This window comes from Falco biarmicus, chromosome 11 (assembly GCF_023638135.1).
Source record: "Falco biarmicus isolate bFalBia1 chromosome 11, bFalBia1.pri, whole genome shotgun sequence".
NCBI classification, from domain to species: domain Eukaryota; kingdom Metazoa; phylum Chordata; class Aves; order Falconiformes; family Falconidae; genus Falco; species Falco biarmicus.
The window spans coordinates 14,057,276-14,083,023 of NC_079298.1; the positions used below are offsets into that span (position 1 = coordinate 14,057,276).

General features: G+C 45.4%; 1 protein-coding gene across 11 annotated transcripts in view; it reads right to left on the reverse strand.

The window, feature by feature from the left end:
- The window catches only part of RNF220 (ring finger protein 220), a 232,054-nt gene that overhangs the window by 25,081 nt on the left and 181,225 nt on the right, over positions 1-25,748 (reverse strand). For 10 of the 11 annotated variants that reach the window (XM_056355265.1, XM_056355263.1, XM_056355262.1 and 7 more), the window contains 5 exons: positions 25,001-25,133; positions 8,712-8,808; positions 7,683-7,769; positions 5,957-6,012; positions 4,156-4,234 (listed from right to left, as the gene is read on the reverse strand). In XM_056355265.1, the coding sequence (XP_056211240.1) occupies positions 4,156-4,234; positions 5,957-6,012; positions 7,683-7,769; positions 8,712-8,808; positions 25,001-25,133 (452 nt within the window). The remainder of the gene's footprint in view (positions 1-4,155; positions 4,235-5,956; positions 6,013-7,682; positions 7,770-8,711; positions 8,809-25,000; positions 25,134-25,748) is intronic. The other variant, XM_056355270.1, reaches the window with a different exon arrangement.

The window sequence follows — 25,748 nt, forward strand, 5'->3', positions numbered from 1 at the left end:
CGTATCGCAAGGTTTATAGCGGTGGTAGCATACTCACTTAAACAGCCTTGTGTCCGGGTTTGCTATTATGCGGGCAGCGTGGCTGGGGCCAAGCGAAATCAGAAACAAGATTTGTTTTACGAAAAAAAAAGGAGCACAGCCCCCTTCCCACCAAGGATGGCAGCTCCAGTCCCACCTCCTTCCACTTCTGTCCCATCCCTGATTAATGATGTTGTCTGCCTGATTTATGACCCACCCCAACAGATTAGAGTTTCCCTCTTCAACCTCCCCCCCCTTTCACCTCCCCCAGAAGGCACAGCCACACTCCGCTGGAAATATTAGAGAATTATTAAATAAACATTCATACGTCATGTCTCTTCCCATACTGAGCTCATCGTAGTCAACGCTCAGCGGCCGGGTCCTGTTTGCTTTGGGGCTGACACCAAACATCTGGAGTGATTCATGGAGAGGCTGGCTACAATGCTCTGTGCCATATATCATGCTCGCAGCGCTCCCTGCCCCGGCGGAGATAAACTGATCAACCACAACGGGCTGGAATGAATTTATGACAACACAAAATTGAGGAAAACAAATGGGAGGTGACCCAGTGGGCCACTAACCCAGACTCTCTTGCTGGCCTGCAATCTAGTCTGGTGGCAGAAAGCAAAATTGAACATTGGCACTCTGAATTAAGATGCTGGCTTTTAACCCCAGGGAACCTCAGTTTCAAAATGGCACCAGACCCTTACAGGCAGCATCTCGGGAGGGAAGGGGGAGGAAGACTTTTTGCAGGAAAGGTGCTTTTTGCATTGCGCTCTGCACAACAGTGCCTTGGCTGAGAGTACAACGTTGGCGGAGGAGTCTGGGAGGATACCTGGGCAATTAGGAACTGGCTGCTCTCTCCGAGCAAAGCTGCATCTTGAGTCAAGGTAAATAAGCGTTGCACCAGCTGAGCTCTGCCTGTCTGCCGAGGACCACTGTGGCAGAGCTCAGCCAGTGCGATCCTTAATTACTTCTCCCCACGAGCCTTCAGCACCCCAAGGTGTCTCCCAGATACCTCACATTGGCAAGATTAGAAAAGCTCAGCAGGGATGAGACACTCCGCAGTGCTGAGAAGGAGAAGTGGGACCACCTCTCTCATTACCAGTGGCTGCTGTCTGAAGTTTAACGCAACACGGATGAGGTCAACCTGCTCAAGCTGCTGATGACCTGGCACGGCACAAGGAGTGGGGCAACAAACACAGACTTACCTCAAACTCCATCTACTTGTTCTACATGCAAGAGACTCTTCCACAAATTTAAAATAAATCAGCTTGCTCAAGCAAAGAGCTTTAGCTGCATGCCAAAAGGAGGACCGCCTGCTGTACTGTATTAAACAGATTAAAAACCAAACAAGCAAATCCACACCGCTCTCCTTGCCTAGACTTATTTTTGGAAGAGGGGAGGGGGAAGGAACGTCATTCTTACGAGAGAAGGATCAATACGCAGATCGCTGCTAACTCTATTAGCCACTGCTCTAAATGGAGAGTATGGCTGACACAGGTGGTAAGCCATGTGCTTCTGGACAATTTTAAAAATGCTAATCAGATGCTACACGGGGTTTAACATGCCAATCAATAATGCTCAGATTTAAAGGCAAAAATTAAAGTTACAAACAATGAAGTAAAGTGATGCTGCCAAAAACTTCCTGTAAGCACCACCCAAAACAAGAAAAATGAAACCAATTTAGCTCCAGATTAAGAAACAGGAACTAGAGATGAATCAATTTAGCCTGTTGGGCTGGGTCGCCATATATCATGGCTCAGCAGTGGAGTGGGAAGCAGCCAGACAGTGTGAAACCCTTCCCCCTCCTTTTCTGTAGGCTTCTAGCTCTGATCCCTGTTATCAATTAATTTAACAGAACCCCTCTACACAGACAAGCACACAGAGCATTCAGACTTCTTAAATGGCAGGACAGAAACTATTTATCACACATGAATCTCAAAGGAAAGGAGGGGTGGAAAAAAAAAGCAGCTAGAAATTCTCCACCTGAAACACCATCTTGTTTTCTGAACCTCGTTGAAATAAAGCACCTTAAATAAAAATCTCTCCCTACTACTTTTGAAAAAAAATCAACATTATTGGGAAGATTCAGCAGGACACTTAAGGCTTTCCCTGTATTTTCTAGTGGGTTTTGCTGACTTTTTGCAGAACTGAAGCTTTACTGGGGCAAGGTTATTGTGGCACACGTGCACACACGCATACACACTCCCCCCGCTTCACAGCAGTGTTAGCACAAGTGTTGTTTGGAAAGGATTCTGGGATCCTTCAAAAGGTGCTAGCTAAAGCCTCTTTGATCAGATTATTAAAGCTATGTCAATTTTATCACTTGAGCTCAAGTGTTCTGGAAAATGTCAAATCCTTTCAGCTCCCGCAGTTTAAAGATTTTCCATAGGAGCAGATCTGGGAGGGTGGAGGGCTGCTGGGCTGACAGGCAGGAGGCCCAAAGGGAAGCCAAGCAGTGGCTGAGACAGAGGCTGACAGATGAGGGCAGAAGGGATGAGTCCTTGCCATCAAGACAGCATGCAATGGTTGGCTCCCTCTAAGGACAAAACTGCTTCTGCATCGACCTGCGAGCTCCCAGATTCACTGGTCCTTGGCTGGAGCCTGCTCACTGAGAAGCATCAAACAGTAGACAGCCCATGTTTGGGACATGCTAATAAAAAGCCTGTGCCAAGACAGCAAAGCAGTGTTAAAGTTTCCTCTGCAGCAGGGAGTTTCCTCAGTTAATCCCTGACTGTGAACATGTGCTTTGCCAAGCTGAACTGCCAGAGATCATGAAATGTGCCAGGGCCACGACGCCTTGAGACAGGACCAGGGGCAGGAGGAGGAGCACAAACTACATTAAAAAACCCTCAAAACATAAAAACTTCCTGTAAAGTCATCTTAACACAACCATTTTTTCCGGATCCCAAATTATCGATGGATCTCATCCCCAAAAAGTAAATGCTGTCTGTTTAAAACCCACAACTACTTCATTGCTTCCACCTTACTGAAGCTGTTTTCTCTCTCATTTATCTTGGGGCAACATTTTATGTCAGGCAATAATCAAGTTAAACGCTGCTCCATCCCAATTAATGCAATCCACAGCAGCAGTGAAGAGCCTGTAGTTTTAGGCTTGGATCATCGAATCTGCTTGAGCAGTAAGTTACCCTAGGAGCATGTGCAAGGAGGCTGAGGATAGAGGTTATTACTCAATTGCACAGTGCAGATAAAACCATTTGTTTCTACCCTGGACTAGGCTGCAGGATATCCAGAGAGCAGAAAGGGACAGGAAAGCAGATGGCCAGGAGCCTCTGCACGTTGTATATTCAAAGACTGGGACTTAAAACTTCTGAATCAACTGAAAGGACTGCAGGTAAAAAAACTCAGGAACTGAGAGATTATTTCTGTTAGCGATCATTCAAAGGTGAAACCTGTATCTTAAGGGAAAAGAAATTCTCTCAGTGAGGCTTCTGCCAAGTTACTGGGCTTCTGGGATTCCCTTTTGCTGGAGAGATGAAGGGTGAAACATGCAGGTACCATGGAGAAAACAGAACTGAGACCATGTGAAGGACTGTCCTCAAAACCCAAGATGCAGTGGTAAGTTAACTTTTCTAGTAAAAGCAGGATCCCATGATACATTGATAGCTGAAATCTTGCAGGGGGAACAAAAAAAGGCATAGCCTGACAAGCCAATGGTTTTCGTCTGGTTAAAGTGAGTCTGAATCTTCACCTCGCATCAAGTCCCAGCTCTAGTCTAGGCTGTTACGCACCACACAACATACTTGAAAACCCACCATAACTAGAATATGGTAGAAAGCATGGATATATCTATCGACGTGTTCTAAAAGGCAGCAATTTGGAGTGGAGAAGACCTTTGGAAGCTGTGCTCAATTCCTTGTCACTGGGTACTGGACCACACAGGTACCTGGGGGAGAGCTCCCTACAGGCCCTCTGTGGACACAGCAGCACCGAGCCAGGACACCAACAGCTCCAAGTTCAGGCTTCATGTTGGACACCATTGTACAACTTCCTTCTCAGTGGTAAAAGCTTCAAGTATGTTCACCCTCAAACCAGTACTGCTTCTGGGAACACCAGATGGGACATACGGTTCCTTGAATCAAGAAAAATGAAAGCTATCCACTTTACACTCACTTTTCAATGTCACTGTTCTTACAGGTCTTCTGCATAGTCTCCTGTTTACTGCTTTCACCATTACTCGTTGAGGGCATTTCTGTTGAGGGAAGAACAGACAAATTAGTGAGAGAACATTTGATCATTGCAATGAAACAGTCTGAGCAAGTTACAGTTTCAGAAGCAGAGGACTTTGATGAGTCATTTTCATGCTGATTCTCGGAAAGAGAGAGAAGAGACTGATGCTACGTGTCCCTGTCTAGCAGGGAGGCCCTCTCACTGGACACCACACTTCTATGATTCAGGGCTGAAGATACAACCCCTACCCTCTTCTCCACTTCATAGTAACTGACCCTTACGGATGTACCAGTTGTTTAAGCCGGGATTTAATTCAGAAAGGTGTGATGCAGCTGCCAAGGCAAAGTGTACTTCCAGAAAGGTGGGTCTGGCGTAATTCACCCAGCCCAGATCCTCCTCTCAGCTTCTCCCTTTTCTGGAGACCCCTCAGACACATAAAGGGAGAAAAATGTATGCCAGGTAACCAGTATGACAGAACAGCTTGCTCATAGCTCTCCTAGTGCTAGCCGTCCCACGGCTCCTCCCAGCACTGGAGGGGGTGTGAGATACCAGTTAGAGATGAGCCAGATGAACTGTGCTGGGGCCAGCCCCAGGCTGGTTCGGCACCATGGCTTCAGGGAAAAGGTATGATGAAAACTGCTCATAGCAAGTCATCAGGGCTGCTTCCTCATCATCCCGGTGGCTGCAGTTACTGAAGCTGAACGCACCTACAAGCAAGTGCTCTCACATCACAGAAAATAAATGCGATTGCCTATCCCACAGAAGAAAATGCCTGCGATAGTTATCCTATGTTCTCCATTTAATCATCATGCCCTTGGCAAAACCGGTTCTACCCACTTATTTCCCTCACTGGCAAGAGGTTATGTCTTGTAGGTACTTTCAAGGCTAGGAATCAAATGCCCAAAGCATTACAGTAACAAAACAGAGAACAAAATCGTTGGGACAAGTCTCTTCAGGTCGCTGAGCTTCAGTTCCCTTCCTAAGGGAGCCAGAGCAGCACTGCCCGGCTCTGGAAATGGATTTGGCATCTACAGCTGGAAAGCGCCAGGTTTTATTATTCTCATATTTCCACTAGGTTGCTGCTTACACTTCCAGTGCTGCTGGCATGATAAAAAAACCTGGCAGCTGAATGGGTTTAACACACACCCCCCCCCTTCCCTTAATGCTATGAGCTTTCAACTACAGGTCATGAAGTAGGGCAGATCCTAGGGTTGTGACTCTAAAGGTGCAGGCTTCAGCGCTGCAGGCTTTTCTGGCTATACAGAGGACAGCAAGGACAAGACCCACCCAACAGATCATGACACAAGACTCTAGCATACCCTTTTAAAAAAGGGAAGATGATAAGAAAGCAGTTGCAAAAAACCCCAAGCAACATGTCTCTGTATAGTTTAAACCCCCAGAAGCTGAACACCACCATCACATAGTCAAGCTCTGATGGCTCCCCCTGTGACACAGCAGTCTGTCTGCTAGTGACACGACAGCAAGTCAATCCAATCCCTATCTCTCATTACCATGCCAGTTAAAGTTGCATTTTTGGGAACTCCCCCAGCTGCCACTGGCTACAGTTAATTGTGCTGTAAAGTTTCAAAAAGATAGCGTGATTGTATGTGCATACACATCTGCTGGTACTGTGCAAGGGCGTTTGTAACTACTATTTGCCTAATTACTGGCAATCAGAAGATATGGAATATCTATCTGCCCTCCTGTAGCATACAAATTAATAATTTACAAGTTCAACACTCACCATCGCTGGCCCATTTAGAAAACTCCGGTGTTATTCGAGTACTGGGTGTGCCACCACTAAAAGAGAAAAGGGCAGAATGCTAAAGGTTGAATATGGAAAATTTTGGTGCTCAGGAAAAGCTACCCCTTCCACCCACTATTTCTCATGCAATACTTCTATCCATCAGTCTAGGCTTCAAAATTTGAGTGGCTGGCCTGCTGCAGGTGTGTTTTTGTGCTGGCCCGCTTTTCCACCAGTGTTCTCCCAACCTGCACTTCTAGCTGCAACCTCTGTGGAATCACGTGGTGGTTGTGATACTGACTGAAGGCCTGGAATTCTCAAACAGCACCTGTGACGCAAGGCTCATTTTTGAATATGTAGTTTCAAAGATGAAAACCTTACTTGTGACCAGAAATCCTCCGTGTTGCAATACCTTCCCCCTTTAAGAACAACTTTACACCTTCATAAGCCCCATCTTTTCCATCTTTCCATTTGAAGCACAGCAGCATCGAAGTACCGATAACTCCTAACCCTGTCCGTTCACTTTCAAGCCAGTAACAGAGACTGTAAGAGAAAGATCTGCAGAGCCGGCTGCAGACCTGTGGCTGGGTAACATATCAGCTCTCAGAAGGTAATATAAGCTCATGCTTCAGGCATCAGCTACCCTACCGCAATTCTACAGAAACTTGCCAGAATTTCGAAGTGCTCTTACAAGCAACATCACCTCTCCTCATTTAGAGATGGGCAAACAAGTCCAGAGACACGCAAGGACCTCGCCCAAAAAGCAGAACGATGTGTTAGGTGCGAGCCATGTGAAGAAACTGGGTGTCCATGTCTCAGGTCCTTAGTGGTCTCACCAAGCACTAAGTGTCACAGCCACTGATTAAAGGGTACCCCGATACCCTCCTGCGACAATATCACTGTCCTGGCTGTGAAGGAGCTTCAGCATCTTTGAGGCCCTGCCTACAGACTAGCACGGTTAGCAAAGCACCGAACAGACCAATGGTTTGGATCCAGTGCAGCAAATGCCACTTTTCTATGGAGTGGAACCTAATTTTGAACTAGTGTTTGTGACAGGCTAAGCAGTAAGAAAACTTCATTTCACTGCTCTATCAATCACTTCAACCTTGACCCCACAGGATCACTCAGTCAAAGAGATAGAGGGGTAATTTAAGCCCTGTTTTATGCAGGGCAGAGGGCTTAGAAAGCAATCCTACCTCCCTGTTAAGACTCATTTTATTTGCCTGAAATGCTTCCCCAAGTGCCCTGAATGCTGGCTGCCTATATCCTCCACACATGTATGTGGGCAGAGCACGTGTCCTGCCCCAACCTCAGAGCCGAATGCCAAGGAATTAGTTTGCGTACCCCACATACATAATGGGATGCAATTCAGACAGCACCACGCATCGTGTTATACTACTACTGAGAGGCCACATTTCATCATGAAGCAAAATGACACGTAAGGCCTTAGTACAGCACAGTTTCACCATTGCCAGAATTCACCTTCTGTCCAGCACTGTTCAGGGAGAAGACAGCACTGGCTGTGCAGTGCAGTGGCTAAGGGAGGGAGAGTGTGCAGGAAGGCTCTGCGACGCTGCACGGGTAGAAATGGAGACCCACACATCACACGATACTTACTTTGTAAGTCCCTCTCGTCGTGATCCTTGCGCTCAAGTGAACGGGTATTTTGCACAAATGGAGACTCCCCAAAAGTAACGAAAGCAAATTAGAAAGGGTCAGTACTTACTTTAAAACAGCACCTCGGAGCGCCTCCCTCTCTTTGGCTTCACCTGGCTCTTCCCCAGTGCAAGGGATAACGTCTGCCTCTGTGTACCTGAGCACAAGGGGTTAAGGAACGTAAAGCCTCGTTGCAGACAGTGGAAAGGCTTTTGAGATGGTCAGGACACTATCTGGGATACAGAACAAATTCATTCCAACTGAGGACACATCAAAAGAAGAGGGGCTGGTATACATGGAGGGGTTTGCTTTTTAATTCTGGATTTAAAGTTTTATTTTGGGTAGAAAGAAAAGTCTTTTGACTGCAACATCACAGCCTCTTAGAAGGGGAAAACCAATTCCTCAACCTCTGCAAGTCTAACTTGCACAATTCTACTATTCCTGTTTGAGGTACAGAGATCTTTCACTGGCTAAGGGTTGAGGATTCAGTTTTAAAGGCTGGTACAGATTTAAATAAAATCTAATTTCATAGCTATACATTCCCCCTCATCATAGCTGAGCCAATGTCTGCCTAATACCCTTGCAGGAATTTCTTCTTGATGGCTGTGTCTCCCAGAGCGCTCTCTGAAGAGTTTGGCTCCCAGAAGTTCCCCAAAACTGCCCTTAATGAAAGTTTTACAGCCTCTCAGAGCAGCAAGTGAATAGTGCGCAACCCCCCTGAAAACAAAGGGGTGTATTGTAGAAAATAAACTCAATTTCTGCTCATGAAGCAGGAAAAGCTATCCATACGGAAGCAACTTGGATGGAGACAACAGATTGCTTATGAAGCAGAACAGAGAAACACTAACTTTGACCTCCTGCAATGTCTCTCCTACTTCACCAACCAGTCTGAAGGAGTGCTGCATCAAAAGAGGGATCTCAAAGTGTGTAGCTGGGAATCCCTCCTAGTTCAAATAACACGGCAATTGGAGAAGGCGGTGCCACATCCAGTAGGGCTAGAGACAGATTATCCACAACTACCCAGGGCAGTGCCGTATGAAAGCCAGCTGAAGATGCACCTCTAGGTTCCCTCTCAGTAAGAGCCTTTCAAAAACGATACTGTGGTTTCCCGTATTCAAGTGTGTCGTCTCCATCCACATCCAGGTCAGCGTCGCTGTCTGGATTCTCCTTGCCACTGCACATGATAAACCCAGAACCTGGAAAAAAATAAAACACAGGGATAAGCATTTGAATTGGAGGTGAAGTGTAGGAGATCTCCCAAGGATGGCGTGACAGCACCAGTCTGCAGGCTGTCCTTTCCTCTTAACAGCTTCACAAAAGGTACCATCTCCAAAGACTGCACAGGAAACACAGAAATGCTTTAACTTCTGGATTTTATGCTCTAAAATGCCCCTCAATGCTGAAAACAAAATATCCTTGACCTTTTGGTCTCAACACAAGTTAGTTGAAGGCACTGGAAGGGTCCCTCTCAAAGGCAGAAGAAAATTGAAGCAAAATAGGGAAGACTGATTTTTCACAGAAAACAGGGAAGACTGATTTTTCACAGAAGTGGTTAACACAGAAACTGCACTACTAGCAGGTAAGAGAAGGCCACAGGGACATTCTGAATTAGTCAATTCAGATGCAGAGGGCAGGCAGAAGCTAAAATACAATTAGAAATACCTTTTTCTTTTTTAAATTCATTTAGTCATGCCTGAGATTTTTAAGACGTAAACCATTTAACAATAGGAAACCTGTTTCTAGGAGGAAAAAAAAAATAATCAGACTCCACAGTCATTAACAGCTCCTTACAAGCACTTCTTATGTAAGCAAACTGCAGTGCAAATCAATAAGAGTCCTGCACTTCCAACACGGGTGGATCAGGAATGAGCCCAGTTCCAACTTCAGCAGGAAGCAAGTATGAACTGTTCCACCCCAGACTGAACTGGGTAACAATTGCCACCTTCTACCAAAATATAAATATATTTTGGTTCCCAAGCATTTTGTTGACTGTGTTATTGCTGATTGTAACCAGGCTTCTTTTAATTGAACCTGCAGACAAACACCTACAACGATGAACCTTCACGTGGTATTTGCTGCCTAAGGTTCATTAACAGAAGAGAAACTAAAGGAAGACATATTTACTCCTTATGAGTACATCTGAACTGGATATGCTCTCTCCCATGAGAGTGGAAGTTAAGCAAAGATCCCCTGAATCCTAGGGTGGTGCAAGGTCCTCATTCACGTTCAATTCTGCAGCAGATCTAAGCTGTTGGGCAACCTAAGCAATGCTGACAGAAATTTGGTTGCTCTGGCTGCCTCCCGTACACTCCTTCACTTAGCACCCCACTGTCCAAACAGCAGACCTGGACATGTGGCTCACGGATAGAGGGTACATGCTGGAGCCTGGAGGACGTGGCACATCCAGATGGCTGGTGAGCTAAGTCTGTGGCTAGACCAGGGAGCACATCCCACCTGCAAACACTGAAAGAGTAAGGCAGACATACATGGCCTTGGCTTTGCACAAATGCCCCAAAGGGGGTACATTTCAGCACTGTGAAGGTGGCTCGAAATGCAGAAGACAGGCTAAAATTAATGTAGAAGCACTGAAAACCAGGTGTGTGCCTGAAGAATGAGGACACTGCCAAGTCTTAGGGTAGTCCTTTTAGCGCTACAGGTATCTGAGCCTGTTCACCCCACTGGGCTCTCACCAGCACACTTACACAAGCTCATGCAGTCAGCAGCAAACTTGCACTTTCCCAGCCCAGAAGAGCGGGCTGTATTTCTAACAGTCTGCAACTGTACAGAGAGCAGGGCAAGGTGAAGGTCTCATTTCCAAGGACACCATGCAGACACTGTTCTTTACTGTCGTTCTGGAGGAACGGATGCTCTCACCGATTCATTAAGACCCCAATAAAATTTGTTTATATGGATTTGATATTTCTCTTCCCTGAATATAAAGAAGGTCCTTAACGTGTGATAACCGCAGCATGACAATGATTTTAAGACTAACCTTTCCCTAGAAGCATAAACTACCTTTTACTTCAAAGTAATTGCCAGCCTTAATTTTTAGCAGAGGTAACACAACTAGCATCGACAATGCAGCATCCACCGCCTGCACCAGGTACTGCAGGTGCCATGCTTGTAGGTCAGCTCTGCAGTGTCACTGGGGCAGCCCCCTTGAGCAGACCCCTTTAAAAGTATGTCACATACTGGGCTGCACACTGCCAGCTGACATGTCATGAGCCGCCTTCTCTTGCTGCAATGGCTTATCTAGTAAATCTTGACCCCTTCAGTTCATTGCAATGTTTGGGAGAAGATTTAGAGGAGTAAGAGAGACCTGTCAGAGAAGCTGGATAGTCTTTCAAAGCTTCCTGAGAAGTCACAGTGGGCGATGGGGCGGTAATTTACAGGCATGGCATTTAACCTGCAGTAACACCATCCCCTGCACCTGGCATTACTTTAGCCCATCACTTCTCAAAGGCCATAAACTTCGGACACACAGGTCTTCATTTTTCTTGTAGCTGTGGGAAACACAAATCATGCAAAGCTGGAGCTGTGACTTGGCCAGTCCCAGAGGTGATCTGAACATTAGCCAGACAATGAACACTTGGAGGAAGTGCCTTGGAGGGTGGAAAAGGCGCCCCAAAGAGTGAATGTATGTGGGACTGCTCTCGGTGTCCCTCTCTCCGCAAGGATGCCAAGCACACAGCAAACACGCACCTTTCCATCAATTTTGTTCCCAAGTGACTCAAGCCAACTAGTGGTTTATGGTTAGAGCTTAAGAAAAGAAGATCTGCTTACTGCGATACAGTTAACAAATAAAGGCACCTTGACTTCACAATCCTGGTGTCCTTGCTCTCAAAACCTTTGAATTTAAGAAAATCCTTTTAAGTCTGAAAGGAAAATTCTCCAGAGCTTTTGCTGAATCTAGCTCTGTAATAGGAACCACTGCACTGCCAACAGACTACTATCCTCCCTATGTAGGGAGGGTGCAGGGGAAGGGTTTGGACAGCGTGTTATGAAGACAGATACACACTGGGATCATCTGAAAGAGCATTTCAGTCACAAAGGAGGGCATGGCAGAAAAGTTCATAGGTTAAGATGAGGGGCAGGAGAAGGGTAAATTTTCTTCCCTGATCAAACAAGGACTCCTAGGCCATCGCCTAAAGGAAGCCACCATAAGGTGATTCAGCTCTCAGATTTTCACCAGATATGGATTTTAGTTTTTTTTTTTTTTTTTTTTTTGAACATGACCAAGTACAGTCCATTGCAACACAGTAAAAAAAAAAAATACTGATTCAGAAACTATGCTAAACAAAGTAACCTCTGTGAACCCAGAAAAGACTTTGAATGTAAGCTGTGCTGAGTTTTAGGACTTCAGAGGCCACTTTAAAAAAAATCAGGAAAAACAAAATCCACAAGATATGTTTCCTATGTGAATCAAAAGGTCCACAAATCCCAGTACTGCCACTGCACACAAGATAACACCAAAGAACAGGATGCAAAGCTCAGTCCAGCATCAAGCTCAGTCCAGCATCACCTGTGGAGCGAATGGCCTGTCACTGGCATCCTAATGTCCTTTCATCTGCAGCAGGGATGGATTTTGAGGCCAATTCCAGCAGGCTGGGGTTTGGTGCCACAATTTCAACCTGACCCTCCTTGTCTAACTTCCTGGGGTTGCTTCCATGCACAAAGCCAGTGAAAACACCCACGCAGCTGTTCAAATATTTGACGTCTGAACTGCTTGACATTATTCATTCATCTCAGGCTCATTCAAACCAGATTTCTGAACAAGTACTGTTATAAATGGATTAAGAGGACCACTAAATGCAAGGAAGGCCTGATAGGATCACACCTGCTTCTCACTAACTCAGCCCAAGTGTAAAGAGGGCTCACAACTTCCAGTCCTGCCAGCAGTGTACTCTGCCATCCAGGAGCAAGGAAAATGTGAAATGGAGCACGGAGGGTGTCAAGCAGAAATGGCCTTTGCAACAGCATTGTTCTGGACCTACTAGAGGAGAACAGGAGCTTCCAGAAGACCCACCATCACACTCAGGTTATTTGCAATTCAATAGCGTGCACTGGGAGTGGGGAAGGGTTCTTCCAGCAAGGCTCGGCTTCTGAAGGTCGCACAGTAATTCATGGCTATCAGCAACGCTGCCTAGAGCAGACCTCTAAAGTCAGTGCTGCTCTCCAGAGGTCAATGTTCAGGACCAGAACTTTATCCTAATGTGTTAACAAAGTGAAATCGAACAACTGAATGTTAAGTTGTGAGTTTGACCTAAGAATTCACAAGAGACACAATCTGTTATTCACAGAAGCAGCTGCGACTCTTACAAGGAGAGTCACCTAAGGCCTGAGGAACGAAATGCCACATGTGGATTTGAAAATGCTACTTTCAGATGAAAAAAAAAAAAAAAAGAACCACCCAAAATACAGACTCTACTATATCTTTCCTTTTCCTTGTGGAAGATTTTTTTTTTGCTCTTGCCATGCATTTGGTAGGAGGCAACTGCTCGTCATATGCTGCCAGCCCTGATACAATTAGCTTCCCAATGCTAAAGCAGCACAATCCTCTGACAATCTTAATCCCAGCTGCCTCCTTAAGGTCCAGACAAACAGGAGTGAGCAGGCAGGTCAGATGCTGGGGCCATTAAGCAGAGAAAAAACAAAGTTACAGCTCTGTCTCCAATCCCCATTGCTCTTGTAGCCAGGTGCTCTGACAAGCAATTCCAGCACTGGTATTGAGTGGCACCTCTATAAACCCTGTGACAGTTTGGGAGACAAACTCGCCCATCAATCAGAATGTACCTATCAAGATCACTTACCTAGAGCGCCCGCCACCCTCCAGCACTGTGTACACAGCTTTGCTTGGGTTGGCCTCGGAGCAGCCTGCCTGAACACCAATTCCAGGCAGTTTCTGAAAAATTTAGGTACTCCACGCAAGCAACAGTGTTATTGAAATACTGACTCAGAGGTCTGAAAAGCAGAAAAATTCGCATGACTCTCTGCTGCTGCCAGGCTGTAGGCACTGGCAGGCTACAGGAATCAGCTGAGCTTGAAGGAGACTGGAAAACACTTCCCACTTTCTTCCATGTGCCTATTAATAATGGCTGGAGATAAATCTCATCAGAGATCCTTTTCTTCCCCTTTTTGTAAGATGTCATAGCACTTTTTTTCCCCTAAGCCATCCCCTATGCCTAAGCATGCTCTCTGACCTCTGCACTGCTTCTCAAATCTCACCTCCTTTGTGCAACACCCACCCCCACCCCCCCCACCCCCCACCCCCCGATGACCGGTCATCTCAGCATCTCTCAAGTGAATGGTGGCTCAAGCTAAGATCGAGAGTCATTAACATGATATATAAGCAGATTCACAGAACAAAGGGCCTCACATTCAAGTCCCTCCTTTTCTCCATCATGTTCAGTAGCAGATGGTCAAAGTGACAACATATGCTACTTCAGGTGTTGGCAGCACTGCCGGCTCCTGCGCAGGCATGAGCTCACACAGAGACTGGCAGTCTCAGGAGCAGAAAGGTAAAGACAACCAGCTCAGAGCAGACCCAGATGACCACAGCCAAATTTCATCAGCACAGCTAGGAAAGCACAGACCTACCGCACCCCACCGCTGCTCCTCAGCTCCTGTCCGGGCTGCTCAGTCAGTTCTGGGGACCAGGTGTTCTGTATATGTTCAATTATGTTCAATTATCGCTCCAAACAAGACTAAGGAACAAACCTAAGATGTTAGTATTATTATTTGCACGACCATTATGAATGCAGCTACTGGATGCTGCTCATGCAGAGGATCAAATTCATCTGTACAACTAGCATTTCTCCTGTCTGGCTCCCAAAGAGTGGGGGTGGAGTGGGTGTCAAATCTATATTAGATATATTCTAGAAATCCAGAATTTTGAGTAAATTCTGTGAAGTGGGTCTAAATCCAAATCCATCTCGGGGGCATGCAGCTCTACTGGGGCCTGTTTTGGCTGGGAAGAGGCATTCATTTTGCTCACTGGTAATTTACACGTTTCAGGAAAGAAGACAAAAAAGCCTCCCGTAAATCTCCAGAACTGGCCTTTGCTAATTACACTCCTTGCAGTGACCCCCTTCTGCCCAACCTCCCTTTCCAGCACGTTCACTCTATTTTCTTAACGAAATGTCACTCGTTGGCTTCTTGCAGAGTAAAAACAATGAAGGCAATAAAAGTAGTTTATGCAGACACACGGCCAGGCCTCACACATACTTCCCGAGAACGGCTTTAAACTGGGTTTATTTCATCAGCTGCTGAAGTATCCCAAACTAGTACTAAGAGGACAAGGTGGCATGGATGCTGTTTTATTTTAAAAGGCATTTGGGAAGAAAGAGAAAGCCATTAGAGATTCTTGAAAACAAGAGGAAGGCAGAGATGAGGCCATGCTGAACAGCAGTCTTTCTGCAGGTCTGTAACACGCCCTCCCAGCCACATTTTTAGGCAGTGAAATTGTTCCCCCATTTTTTCCTAGCACAAACAGGGACAGAATAGTTCTTCTGGTGAGCTTCCCAGCCTGTTGCAGGAAAAAATGACGTGCCATGAAAAGCTTCCCAGCCTGTTTGCAGGACAAGGGTTTCAATTCTCTGGAGCCAGAACCATTTCAAGCAAAACAGTGATTTACCTGGAAAACTGACACCCAACTGTGTCATTATAGCATACACCTGAAACAGCAGATGCATCCATCTGATGCCATCTATTAGCTCCCACAGAGCCACAAATGGGCTGCCAGAGACCTGACTGCTTATCAGTGTCTCGGACACTTACAGTGATCTTTGCTAACAGATCAGAGGAACAGCTGCCTTTAAAGAAAGGGGCCATATAATTTTATGACCATTAACATCATTTTGCAGCGGCGTGCTGAACAAAGGGCAGGCAAGCTCCACTGTACGGGGTAAGAGCCAGCTGCTGCAAGGCTCAGGGGGAAGAGGCTTCCCCGCCCCTCACAGCACCAAGGAGTATTCCAGAGATTTCTTTTATGCCTCTCTGTAACCCATCAGGTATGAATTGTGGCTACAGAGGGGAAAACACACTCGGACCAAAGGTCTGATCTGGTGTAGCCATTCATGCACAGCTGCCTCCTAGAGACTCACACCAGCGCGATGCACTAAAGTGAGAACAGCCTCACGTGTATCTCAAAGGCTGCTCTTCAATACCCACAGCTGAAGTACAAAAGCAGCAGCAACAGCCATGGTCTTTGCAGCTATGGCTTGTTTTTCACAGTCAGGGGAAGGTGGATCTGAAAGCCTTTGCTCCCCTGGGGAGAGGGTGGAAACAAACAAAAAAGGAAGAGGGAGAATTAAAGTAATCTTGAATCACTAAGCAGATTCACATCACTGGATCAATAAGCACCACTGACAGGGATCACAGGAATGTCGCAACTTTGCCAATAATAAAGCAGCACAGCAGAGCTTGGAGGATGACTTTTCTAAGGCAGCCGAGCATGAAGCAGCAAGGCTGGTGAACAGCTGAAAGTGACACCCTGGCTTACAACAGGCTGCTGCCAGTGGCGGGGCTCAATGCAGTTTGCTTTAAATAATGATGAGCACTGAGATTGTATTTGTGAGCGAAAGGCAGCCAAGGACTGGAAAAACCAAGGGCTGAATTTTACAGGCCAAACCCATGTGCTCTTCCCCCCAAACTAATTCTTTTCTAGGTTGGAAAGAAGAAAGAAAAATCAGTGCTAATTTAATCAATTGATCAGCCTATTGATTGCAAAACTGGAGCTGCTAGTTAGCCATGTGCTGTAATGCCCTCAACTCTGAAACCACAAAACACACCATTGATTTGTTCACTTCCAGCTCCAAAATACAAAATAAAGCTGGGATTTCAGCAGAAAAGCAACTTCCTCACCCAGGGAGGAGATGCAAGAAAAGAAGAAGAGAGGCCAGGAAACAGGGACAGCCACATCTTGCGAGGTTCAAACTGAAATTAGTTACAGATGCAGTCACAGTGTTTTGTGTAAACTCTATCGATTGGGTGGCTGACAGTCTTGGGAGCCTCCATACTAGGACAATCAATCCGGCTGCAGTGTCACCTGCCACTTTGCTGAACAGTTGACAATGCAATTATCCAGTGTGGAGGCAGGGAGTTGGCGTGTGTCAAACGCAGTTAGCCACTTTCCGGGCACTACTCGATAATGCGTTTCACCGCCAAGCGTAAGAGACGACATGCGGAGACAGGAGCTGTTTAGAGCCATTGAGACCCGTGCTCCCTTTTTCCTTTAGAAAAATCTCACTGCCCCTGACTTAACAACTGTATTCTAAAATGCTATTAAAATCACGTCAATCAACTACTGTGTGCTTAAGGCTGAAGTTTGACCTGAGTGTCCAAGAAGTAGGTTGCAGTTCTAGCAAAACTGCAGACACTTGGAAAAAACCAGAAATTATAAAATGACTGTCTTAAAGCCTGGGACTTTCAAAACCAGAGCAAACAGACCACTAGAAAAATGTATGGCAGAGAGCAGCTACGCAAGTGCAGATGGAAGTTGAAGATCCTATGTTGCATGTCTCAGATCTGAGAAAACTGAAGTTTAAAGGGATGCTGTCAACTTGAAACCCAGTCAGTTTAAAAAAACTGACTAGTTTTAGGTGCTACCTGCTCCCTTACTCCCCCTGCCAATTTCACAGTGTTACAACCACATTTTCTGTCTTCTTTTTAATTATTTTTTTTCCCTCCTTCCTCTGATGCTGGGTGACAGACATCACTTTTCCTCCCCCAAGCACGATATGTAATACTGACAAATGGAGAGAATTCCCCTTCCTCCCACAGATAAATCTTATCGTAAATCTAACAGTGAGGTTTAGTTGATTGTACCCCTTTCAGCTAATGAATTCTGGCAGTTTGAGCATAAAAATTAAGGTTCTTAAATTTTTGCATGTGTTCAAGTTAATGAAAATGTACTATCAACAATCAGGACTTTTAACAGCTATAAACACTAGTATTTTTTTTCCAGTTAAAGTGATTTTTACTTTGCTAAATCCCATTGATTACTTTGTGTTCCAAAATGAAGCAAACACTGTTCCTTGAAGCATTATATGAACTTTAAACACACATGATATTGAGCATCAATTACATGGTGGGTCACGCTGCCTTGTGTATGTAAGGTAGGAATTCTGAACTTTTTTCTTTTTAAATCATGTACTATTCTCATCTGTTTTTCCTGCTCACTGAAGTCAACTTCTGATGTTAATATACAGTACAATACCCAGGAGACATTTATTAGCCACAGAATCCCTCAAATTCTGTATGTGAACACAAACTACGAACAAATACTCAGGTACAGCCCACCTGATTATTGTATGTAATGCTATGCAAACAGATCTGTTAGCATTTTTAGGTCAAGTACTACCTTATGGACAAGCACTTGCTCTCAAAGGAGAGAGGTGCAAACATTAAGGAGCGGTTGGGCTACTCCATCAGACAAGTACAAAGTACTGTCCTTCAGCAACAGAGGGATTACCAGGATTACCACCGTTTTACACAAGGGCTGAGGTAAGGCATACGAGTGCTCTGGGACTCAGCAGCCCTCTAAAGGGGGGATAAGGCACAGAATAAGCACTTGAGAAACATGAAATTTATACATCTCAGCTACTTGGAAGCTTACAGCAGGCAGAAGCGATCAGTAGAAGGTATCAAACCAAATATAGGAAGGCTAAAATACCAAGACTGCGAGGCTGGGAAGGATGCTCAGATGTATAAATGCATTCACCTTAGAGACTAAGCAACGAGGGGCGTTGACACAGGAAATGTTACAGAGAAAGGCACTGAACTGAGCTCTTGCTAAGTGGGAGGAAGATTAAGAATTTCATTACGGCAAAGATTCCCTACACTTTTACCACAGACCGCTCTTGCATCCAAGCTGAAGTTTGCTTTAGCCTGCCAGGGTAAAATGAATGAATTCTGACTCACCTACACAGAAATGGGGAAGATGATTCTAGTTACTAGACCATTCTTCCAAAAGGTCTAAATATGCCAGCAACGCTTTCTTTCCCACACACTCTCTCAGGAGAAGTCACACTTCTGTTGTTCAGCTCAAATTCTTTTGCTGAATTTCAGTATTTATACCCTTACTAGTATCACCTTAAATGCAGCCTGAACCTCATGGCATGGAAAAATGGAAATTCTCCTTGCCTCCTGAAGCTTTTCTGTATGCCTCATTATATTTTACATGAAAAAGAGGGCACGGCTGACTACTAGGTGAGATTCTAGAGCAAGACTTTTAAGCTCTGTTGCCAGCTTCACTACTATCTTCATAACATTAGAGAAGATGCTTCTCCATGCTCAGTTTCCACGTATGTGTCAAACAGATTTTGCAGAGTTTTGTTGTAGAGCTTGGTGTTGATGAAATTACACTGAGAAGTGCAACTGAGTTTTGCTCTTCTATTTGGAGCTTTCTGCCAAGCAGTACCAGACATGAGCGAAGTCACTACGTTCACAAACACCTGCTACTGAAGCAGAACTGAAAAGCATCTACTTAGATTTTGAGGACAGGACCTCACACCTGAGGGCATGTTTCTGATATTGCATGTATTTAGAAGGAGAACAAATTGGCAGAGAATATAGCTATTGCCTCAACGCTCTTTCTTGGACAACTAACTCATGCTGGGCAAAGGCTGGCCTACAATATTTTCTGCTCAAACCAAAGCACATCTCGATTCTGCAGAGACAGAAAGCTGACAGAGGGACTGCAGCCATCTGTCAGAAACTTTTAGGCATTTTAACATAGTCCCACTTTCCAGGCAGCTGCTCTAATGGGACACGACATGAGATCCAATGCAAATGGGCACCCAAGGGTAACTGTAGTTTGTTACAGCTTATAAGGCTTTACTCAAGTCCCTCGATGCATATGCCAAGTCGTGCTGCTCTTTTCCCTTGGTAAGACATTAACAAACAGATACAAACCCTTTGGTAGCCTGGGAGGAGGGCAGCATGGAGAAATAAAGAGAAACTTCAGAGTTAAGTAATCCCTGTGTGTTTTTCCTTCTTCAAGAGTTATCGCAATCTATCAGACAGATCCTTGTCATGTTGATCTTTCTTAGAAAGTATCCTTCCCTGAAAATGCCCTGCTTACCATTTTAACATTTTCAAAGTCTTTCTCTCTTCTGTGTTATTTTTGATGCAACTGATCTGCTGAAGGAAAAGAAACCCAGAAGAGCAGTGGTGACTACCCTGCTACTGTGCCCAGAGGAATGCTTTTTTCTGGGGGAGCTGGAGGGGAGAAGAGGACGACGGGGTGGGTGGAGAGAACTTAGCTACAATTCTTCAATTCTTCCATATCTAAAGAGGACAGCAATCTCTGTTCTATCAGACCACACAGTTCGTGCTTTAAATGGTACTTGCTGCCAGCTTGCTTTCCCCGTCTCTGTCTCTCTCCCTTTGAAGCAGACTGGACAGCTTCCTCAAGCTGGCGTTATCACTCCCTCTAACCACTCTTGGCAGGCAATCTAATTCCCCCTGAAAAGGTCACCGCCATTTTAACTGCCTTTCAATCACATTAAGCACGCTGCCGCTCGTGCTCAGAGCACTGCGCCTGCAGCTCTCCTGACTGAGGTGCGATCGATAAACTGACATCCCGCCCCCCCACCCCATCTCCCCAACCGCCCCATCCACCGCTTGCCTCCTTCCCCTCTCCTGGACAAGCCATCTTCCCGGAACGGACAGCGAGAGGCCAAGTGACAAAATCCTCTCCTCAAATCCGAAGCAGCAGAAGGGAGCTGCTAACCTGGCATTTACTAATCTTTGTCCCATCTGCTAAGAAACAGAAGGGTGCAAGCATCCCCCCCGCCTCCCCCTAGACCTACAGAGGCAGAGACTTCACAGGACAGTTTGCTTAGGCGCTGGTCCAGACACCTTTGAAGCTGTGTTACAAAGAACAAGCCTCCCTCAAGCTTCCCTCAATGCAATCATTACCGTTATCTCTCCCCCCACCCCCCCAACCCGTGCTGCTGCTTTTTTTTTTTTTCAGTTACGAGTTATGTGTTCCACCCATCGATCCCTGTGTAAGACACTGTTTTAAGTCCTCTTGCCTTTTGACTGCGCTAAGCCGTTTAAGCGATGACAGCGGCTTCTATCAGCACGGAGCTGATGTGATTCTTTTCAGATAAAGCACTTTTTTTTTCACTCCCCCCCTCCCTTTCCCTTCTTTCAAGTAAGAGACATACACACAAAAAGAGACACTGAATCTTTCAAAGAAAAAAAACCCTTTTGAACTTCCCTCAGGAATTCTTTAAAGGGATAACCTTACAGTGTAAACACTGAGGGTAACGTGCATCCATTCTGGAGAGGAACAGAAGAATTGCTACAAATATGTTGAACGTTAAAAAAAAACACATCAGAGAGGGAGCCACTTGATGCTTTCACTTGTGAAGCCTTGTTGGCTTCCTAAACACAGAAACTCATTAGACAAAGATGGCATGAAATAATCCCCTGTAACAAAGAGCTTCAGAGGGATGATTCAGAGACGTGGGGATAGATGGTTACTGAACGTTCAGGTATTTCAAGAGAAATTTCAGTCTTGTGACACTGTACAGAGATAGGGAAATATTTGATTATTTTATCTGTATAGCTTTTCACTCTGAAGCATGTGATTGATTTAAACAGCGCTTGGTATTTCATGCTGGTAGCCTTCTGCACCTACCCAAACAGAAGCAACAACTCTCCTACTCTAAAGCCCTATTTCAAGCAGGACCCTCTGCTGAAGCAAAGTGGTTCCAAATCCCATATAATTGCAAATAATCTTCATTTACGCCCTGCATTCTTCCAGTTTTGGGTAAGCAAATTAAGTGATAGCAAATGGTGCTTTAAGAAGTCAGACGGACAGCTAAAAGTATCAAGTATTTCCTGACTGAACACCTTCACCTAACCCAACAGCTTAAGAGACAACATACCGACCCCAGAGCTTCTCGGTTCTGTCATATTCCTACTTGCTGCTATCTCTTGTTCTTTCCACCTGCTGCCTCAAATATGTCCAGTTGTGGCGGGCCAGGTGGTGTGCTTTGGCTCTGCTGCACTAGACCTGACTGGGGATCTGCAGCTGTAACACCAACACAGAAGACTATTTCCACCTTCTAAGACATCCCCCCAGGTGACAGGAGCAAGTCTTCCCTGCAAGCGCTCTGGAAGCAAGTATCATCCTAGGAACCACACAAGTGAGAGTTTCAGCCTGTGATTGATCCCAAGTATTAGGCCACCTTCCACAAAATCTGAGCAGGGCTGTTCATTTCCATGCCCTTTCTGTTTTCAAGAAGAAAAACCCCAAGATTTCCCAACCTTACTCCACCTGAGAACCTGGAAAGACCTTTCATATAAGTAGCAAAGAGTTTTCCTCACCTTGAGGGTGTTATGAACTTTATCCACTAACCAAAAATGATAAAAAGAGTAAGCCAGGACCTGCGTTAAGTTTGAGTCACTTCTGTAATGCTGCCCAACGGACTGACCGACTCATGCAATACACGCTGGCCAGCATCCTGCTCCCCCTTCGCCCAGCTGTGACATCTCCTCAAAGCAACACACCATTAAAACCAAAATTAATGAGACACACGGCCATCTATTTTCCCCTCTGGTTTTATGTATTTCCTCATGTCATCTCTTTAGACACTGGTGACATTCCTGCAGCCTGGCAAAGGCTGTCTGGCATTATAAAAGGCCTTCGATTTCCACATCGCTGCTACTTCTCAGCAAAGGGAACAGAGCCAAACACAAAGCCTCGGGTGACGGGGGTTAACGAGGGCCTTGCCAACTCCAGACAAAGCAGTTTTAAGCATTGGAAAGCATCTCCAAAACATTGCGCTGTGCTTCAGGGCTGTAAATTAAGAATTCTGTCCCTAAAACAAGGCAAGAGCCAACACTGGCAGAGAAAGGAAAAAAGACAGTCACCTTAAGGTTACCTGAGAGTACACAAAGCTGGCCTGACTGATGGAGACCTCCGAATGCCAGCAGCCAGAGACAATATAAGAACCACAAAAGGGAGCATGAAAAAGCATAACTTGCTTAAAAAGAGATACAATCAGCCAACTATGGGAGATTGTTCCAGCTTTGCTTTTTCAGCCTCCCGATTTTGCAGAAATTTCTTGCATAGAGTAGGTAGGTACCCCCTCCAGATATTATCTGCTCATCCCAAAATGCTAGGTAGAAAGTTGGTGGCAAGAAGTTCCCCTGTTTAGGGAAGAAGTCGCCTCTCTACAGGAGCATACAGCTGCCGAATCCAGCTGCCAGCAGAGGCGTGCTCCAGAGGAGGAAGGGCAGGGAGAAATGTGCACGCTAGGGACGTGCCAGCTGCTCAGGTGGAGTCATTTCTTCAGCACTGGCTCTGCCACCAAAAGCTGCACAGGGAGGATGTTCCTCACTACAAATGCTAAAGGGGTCAGCCTGTGAGCTGATCTACCAACACCTTTCATCCAGCACCACAAAGGGAAGGAGTCTAATCCAAAAGCCTTCTCATCAGGGTAATTATGGAGGGGTTTAGAACTGCATCTAGTTGTGCTCTACTTTACTCCTAGACTTCTGATCCTTTGCTGGATCTGTTCATGCAACTAAATACTCTTGAAGGTGTCATGAAGGTCTCAAAAAAGGAAAGAAGAGACGGACCCCATACTTCCTGATGGAAGCAAGGCTATTTCTAAGTACGAAAGACAGAAGTACCTGTCCATGCACGCGCAGCCATCTAGAAGAGGTTACAGCCCTGACTGATGCTAGAATCTAACTTCTGGCAGAAGAAAGCAGTTGATCTGTATAATGCAAACCGACGCATTTGGGAACTCCTTAAAATAAGGAAGAAAATGCAATGAGGAGCAAGTACTTTGCATTTACACAGTCTAATCACAATTAAACACATTTCATCCACCTGAAGCCTCATTTGAAAGAGTCTCCATATACCTGAAACCATATGAAAGGTCCAGATCGCACTTCAGTGAGTGAACTCAAAAACAACCAGGAACGCTGAACTAGGTGAAGACAGTACAATGTCCATGATGAAGGAAGTGGAATACTCTTCTCAAACTCAACTGTCTGGTGGGGGTGAAGGAAGAAATTATGCATGCACAAAAAAGGGCAGAAATGAACTGAGTCGTTTTTTTTTTTTTTTTTAATCAGGACTAGCAGCGACAAGACATCACATCCTTCCCTGCTATGGACAGTAGTGACTATAATACATAAGGCACTGCATGGCCTCATCAGACCTCTACCTGGAATCATGTACAGATGCAACTCTCCATGCAGGCACAAAAAAAGTTAAGGTAGGTAAGGCTACAGACACAGCAAGTGACAGTATGAGCTTCACTGGCTAGCCTTTAAAACCCAAAGCTGCTGCTCCTTCACCTCTGTGCTCCTGATCACCTGCTCTGCCACAACTCAGCTACAATTTAATTTCAGAAAAAGGTAAGAGCCGATCAGGAGTGCCACGTTGTCACTGAGCACACAGCTGGCTTTTAAGTCCAACTCCCTTAACATAGTAGCCTTTCCCCTTGAGATATTTTAAATTAAAATTCAAGATAATATAGGAAGAGATCACATCCCATCCTCTTTATTGAACAGGGGGAGCCAGCATTCCTCCTCTCATTAGGCATGCACTACGTGGGTTGCTTGCAAGAGATTCTCCTTAGTGCCAGAGGTTCATGCCAACAAACAGTTTAGTAAATCCTCCTCTTCGAGGCCAAAGGGCTGAGTGTAAGAAAGGGGCCAGGTTTCTAGCTAAAATTACATTCACCAATAAAGCTCACGAGAGGTCAAATTTTGCCATAACTCACTCTCTCCTCAGTAACTGATTTCCCCGTCACTGGGGAAGGAGCAAAAGAAGGAGGAAAAATAAAATGTGTTTGTCTGGGAGCCCTAAGGGTTTGCAGTGCTGGAGGTGCAGAGCAGGTTCCTGGATTCTCATTTATCAACCTTAAAAGGGATGGAGTGATAAATGCACAACTGGCCCTTTAATATTTTATGCAGGTGCTAAAGCGACTTAGCTGTCACCTTCAATACATCACCAGAGGCTGATACACCAGCTTTCGTCACTCCAGGCTGGGAATTTTTACAATTTCATTTCTATTTGCCTCTCTTCACATATTTCCATGTATTTCTTACTATGTGTAACATATAAGAAGCTATTTTCTGCAAATGATCTCCCCATTCTACTCATTCCTACTCATTCCCTCTTCAGCCACATTTCTCAAGCAAGAAATAATGCAACGCTTTTGTTCAAGACTTGCACAAATTTTGACTCTCATCATTTGAGAGAGGCACAAAGCTGAAATCACTTTACATTCTGACAAAGGCTGAAGGTCCTGCCCTTTGTGAAAGGCAAATATCCAGATCTCTCCCCTTAAAGATAAGCAATGATCAATTTCCACAGCAGAATGATTTACAAGGGTCCCCAAAACACTGGCGCACCTCGAAATCCTCCTTCCAGGAGAGTAGTAGCCCGTATCCTCTTCTGCCCGCACCATTCGTACTCTTCAAAGCGGTTGCTGTTCTCATTCTCGATGTCCACAGAGTCATCCTCAGTCATGCATGAACCTTCTCTCTGCGCAGGGTAAAGCAGGGGCAGACCGTTGAGATGCATGAAATACCTCTTTGGGGTTAATAACTCATGGTGTGATGGAGAAGGAAAGCTGGACTGTTCCCAGGACAGCTAAGTATAGAGCAGACAGCAGCATCTACTCCCGACCCCATCCCAAGTGATCTAAATCTAGAAGTAAATGGGTGCTGGAAGAACTTGATAACCTTGAGATCAAAAGTTGCAGGTTCATCACTTTTACACACGACAATTTAAGCTCTGGTTCCTACAACAATGCTAATGTGCATTTCAACATGCATCCCCCTGCATTGCATGCACAATTCCCCTACTATGTAAACCACTGATTCCTTTGACCCCCAGCAGGAAAGTTCTCCTAGAGCATTTTTGGGGCACATTGATCGGAAGACACCTCTCTTCACACCATGCACCTCTGAGGCAACAAGAATGAATTTGTTATCTCTACTGTGGGCTTTTCCTGAGAAACAAGCACAGAAAGCCCTATGATGCAACTCCCTCCTCTAGGGCTTGTTCCTCCTTCTTCCTTGCTGTTTTTCGGATGAACGGCAGGAGGAGGGTTCTGCTCAAATGCACTTCCTGGAGTAAGGTAGTCATGCAACATTT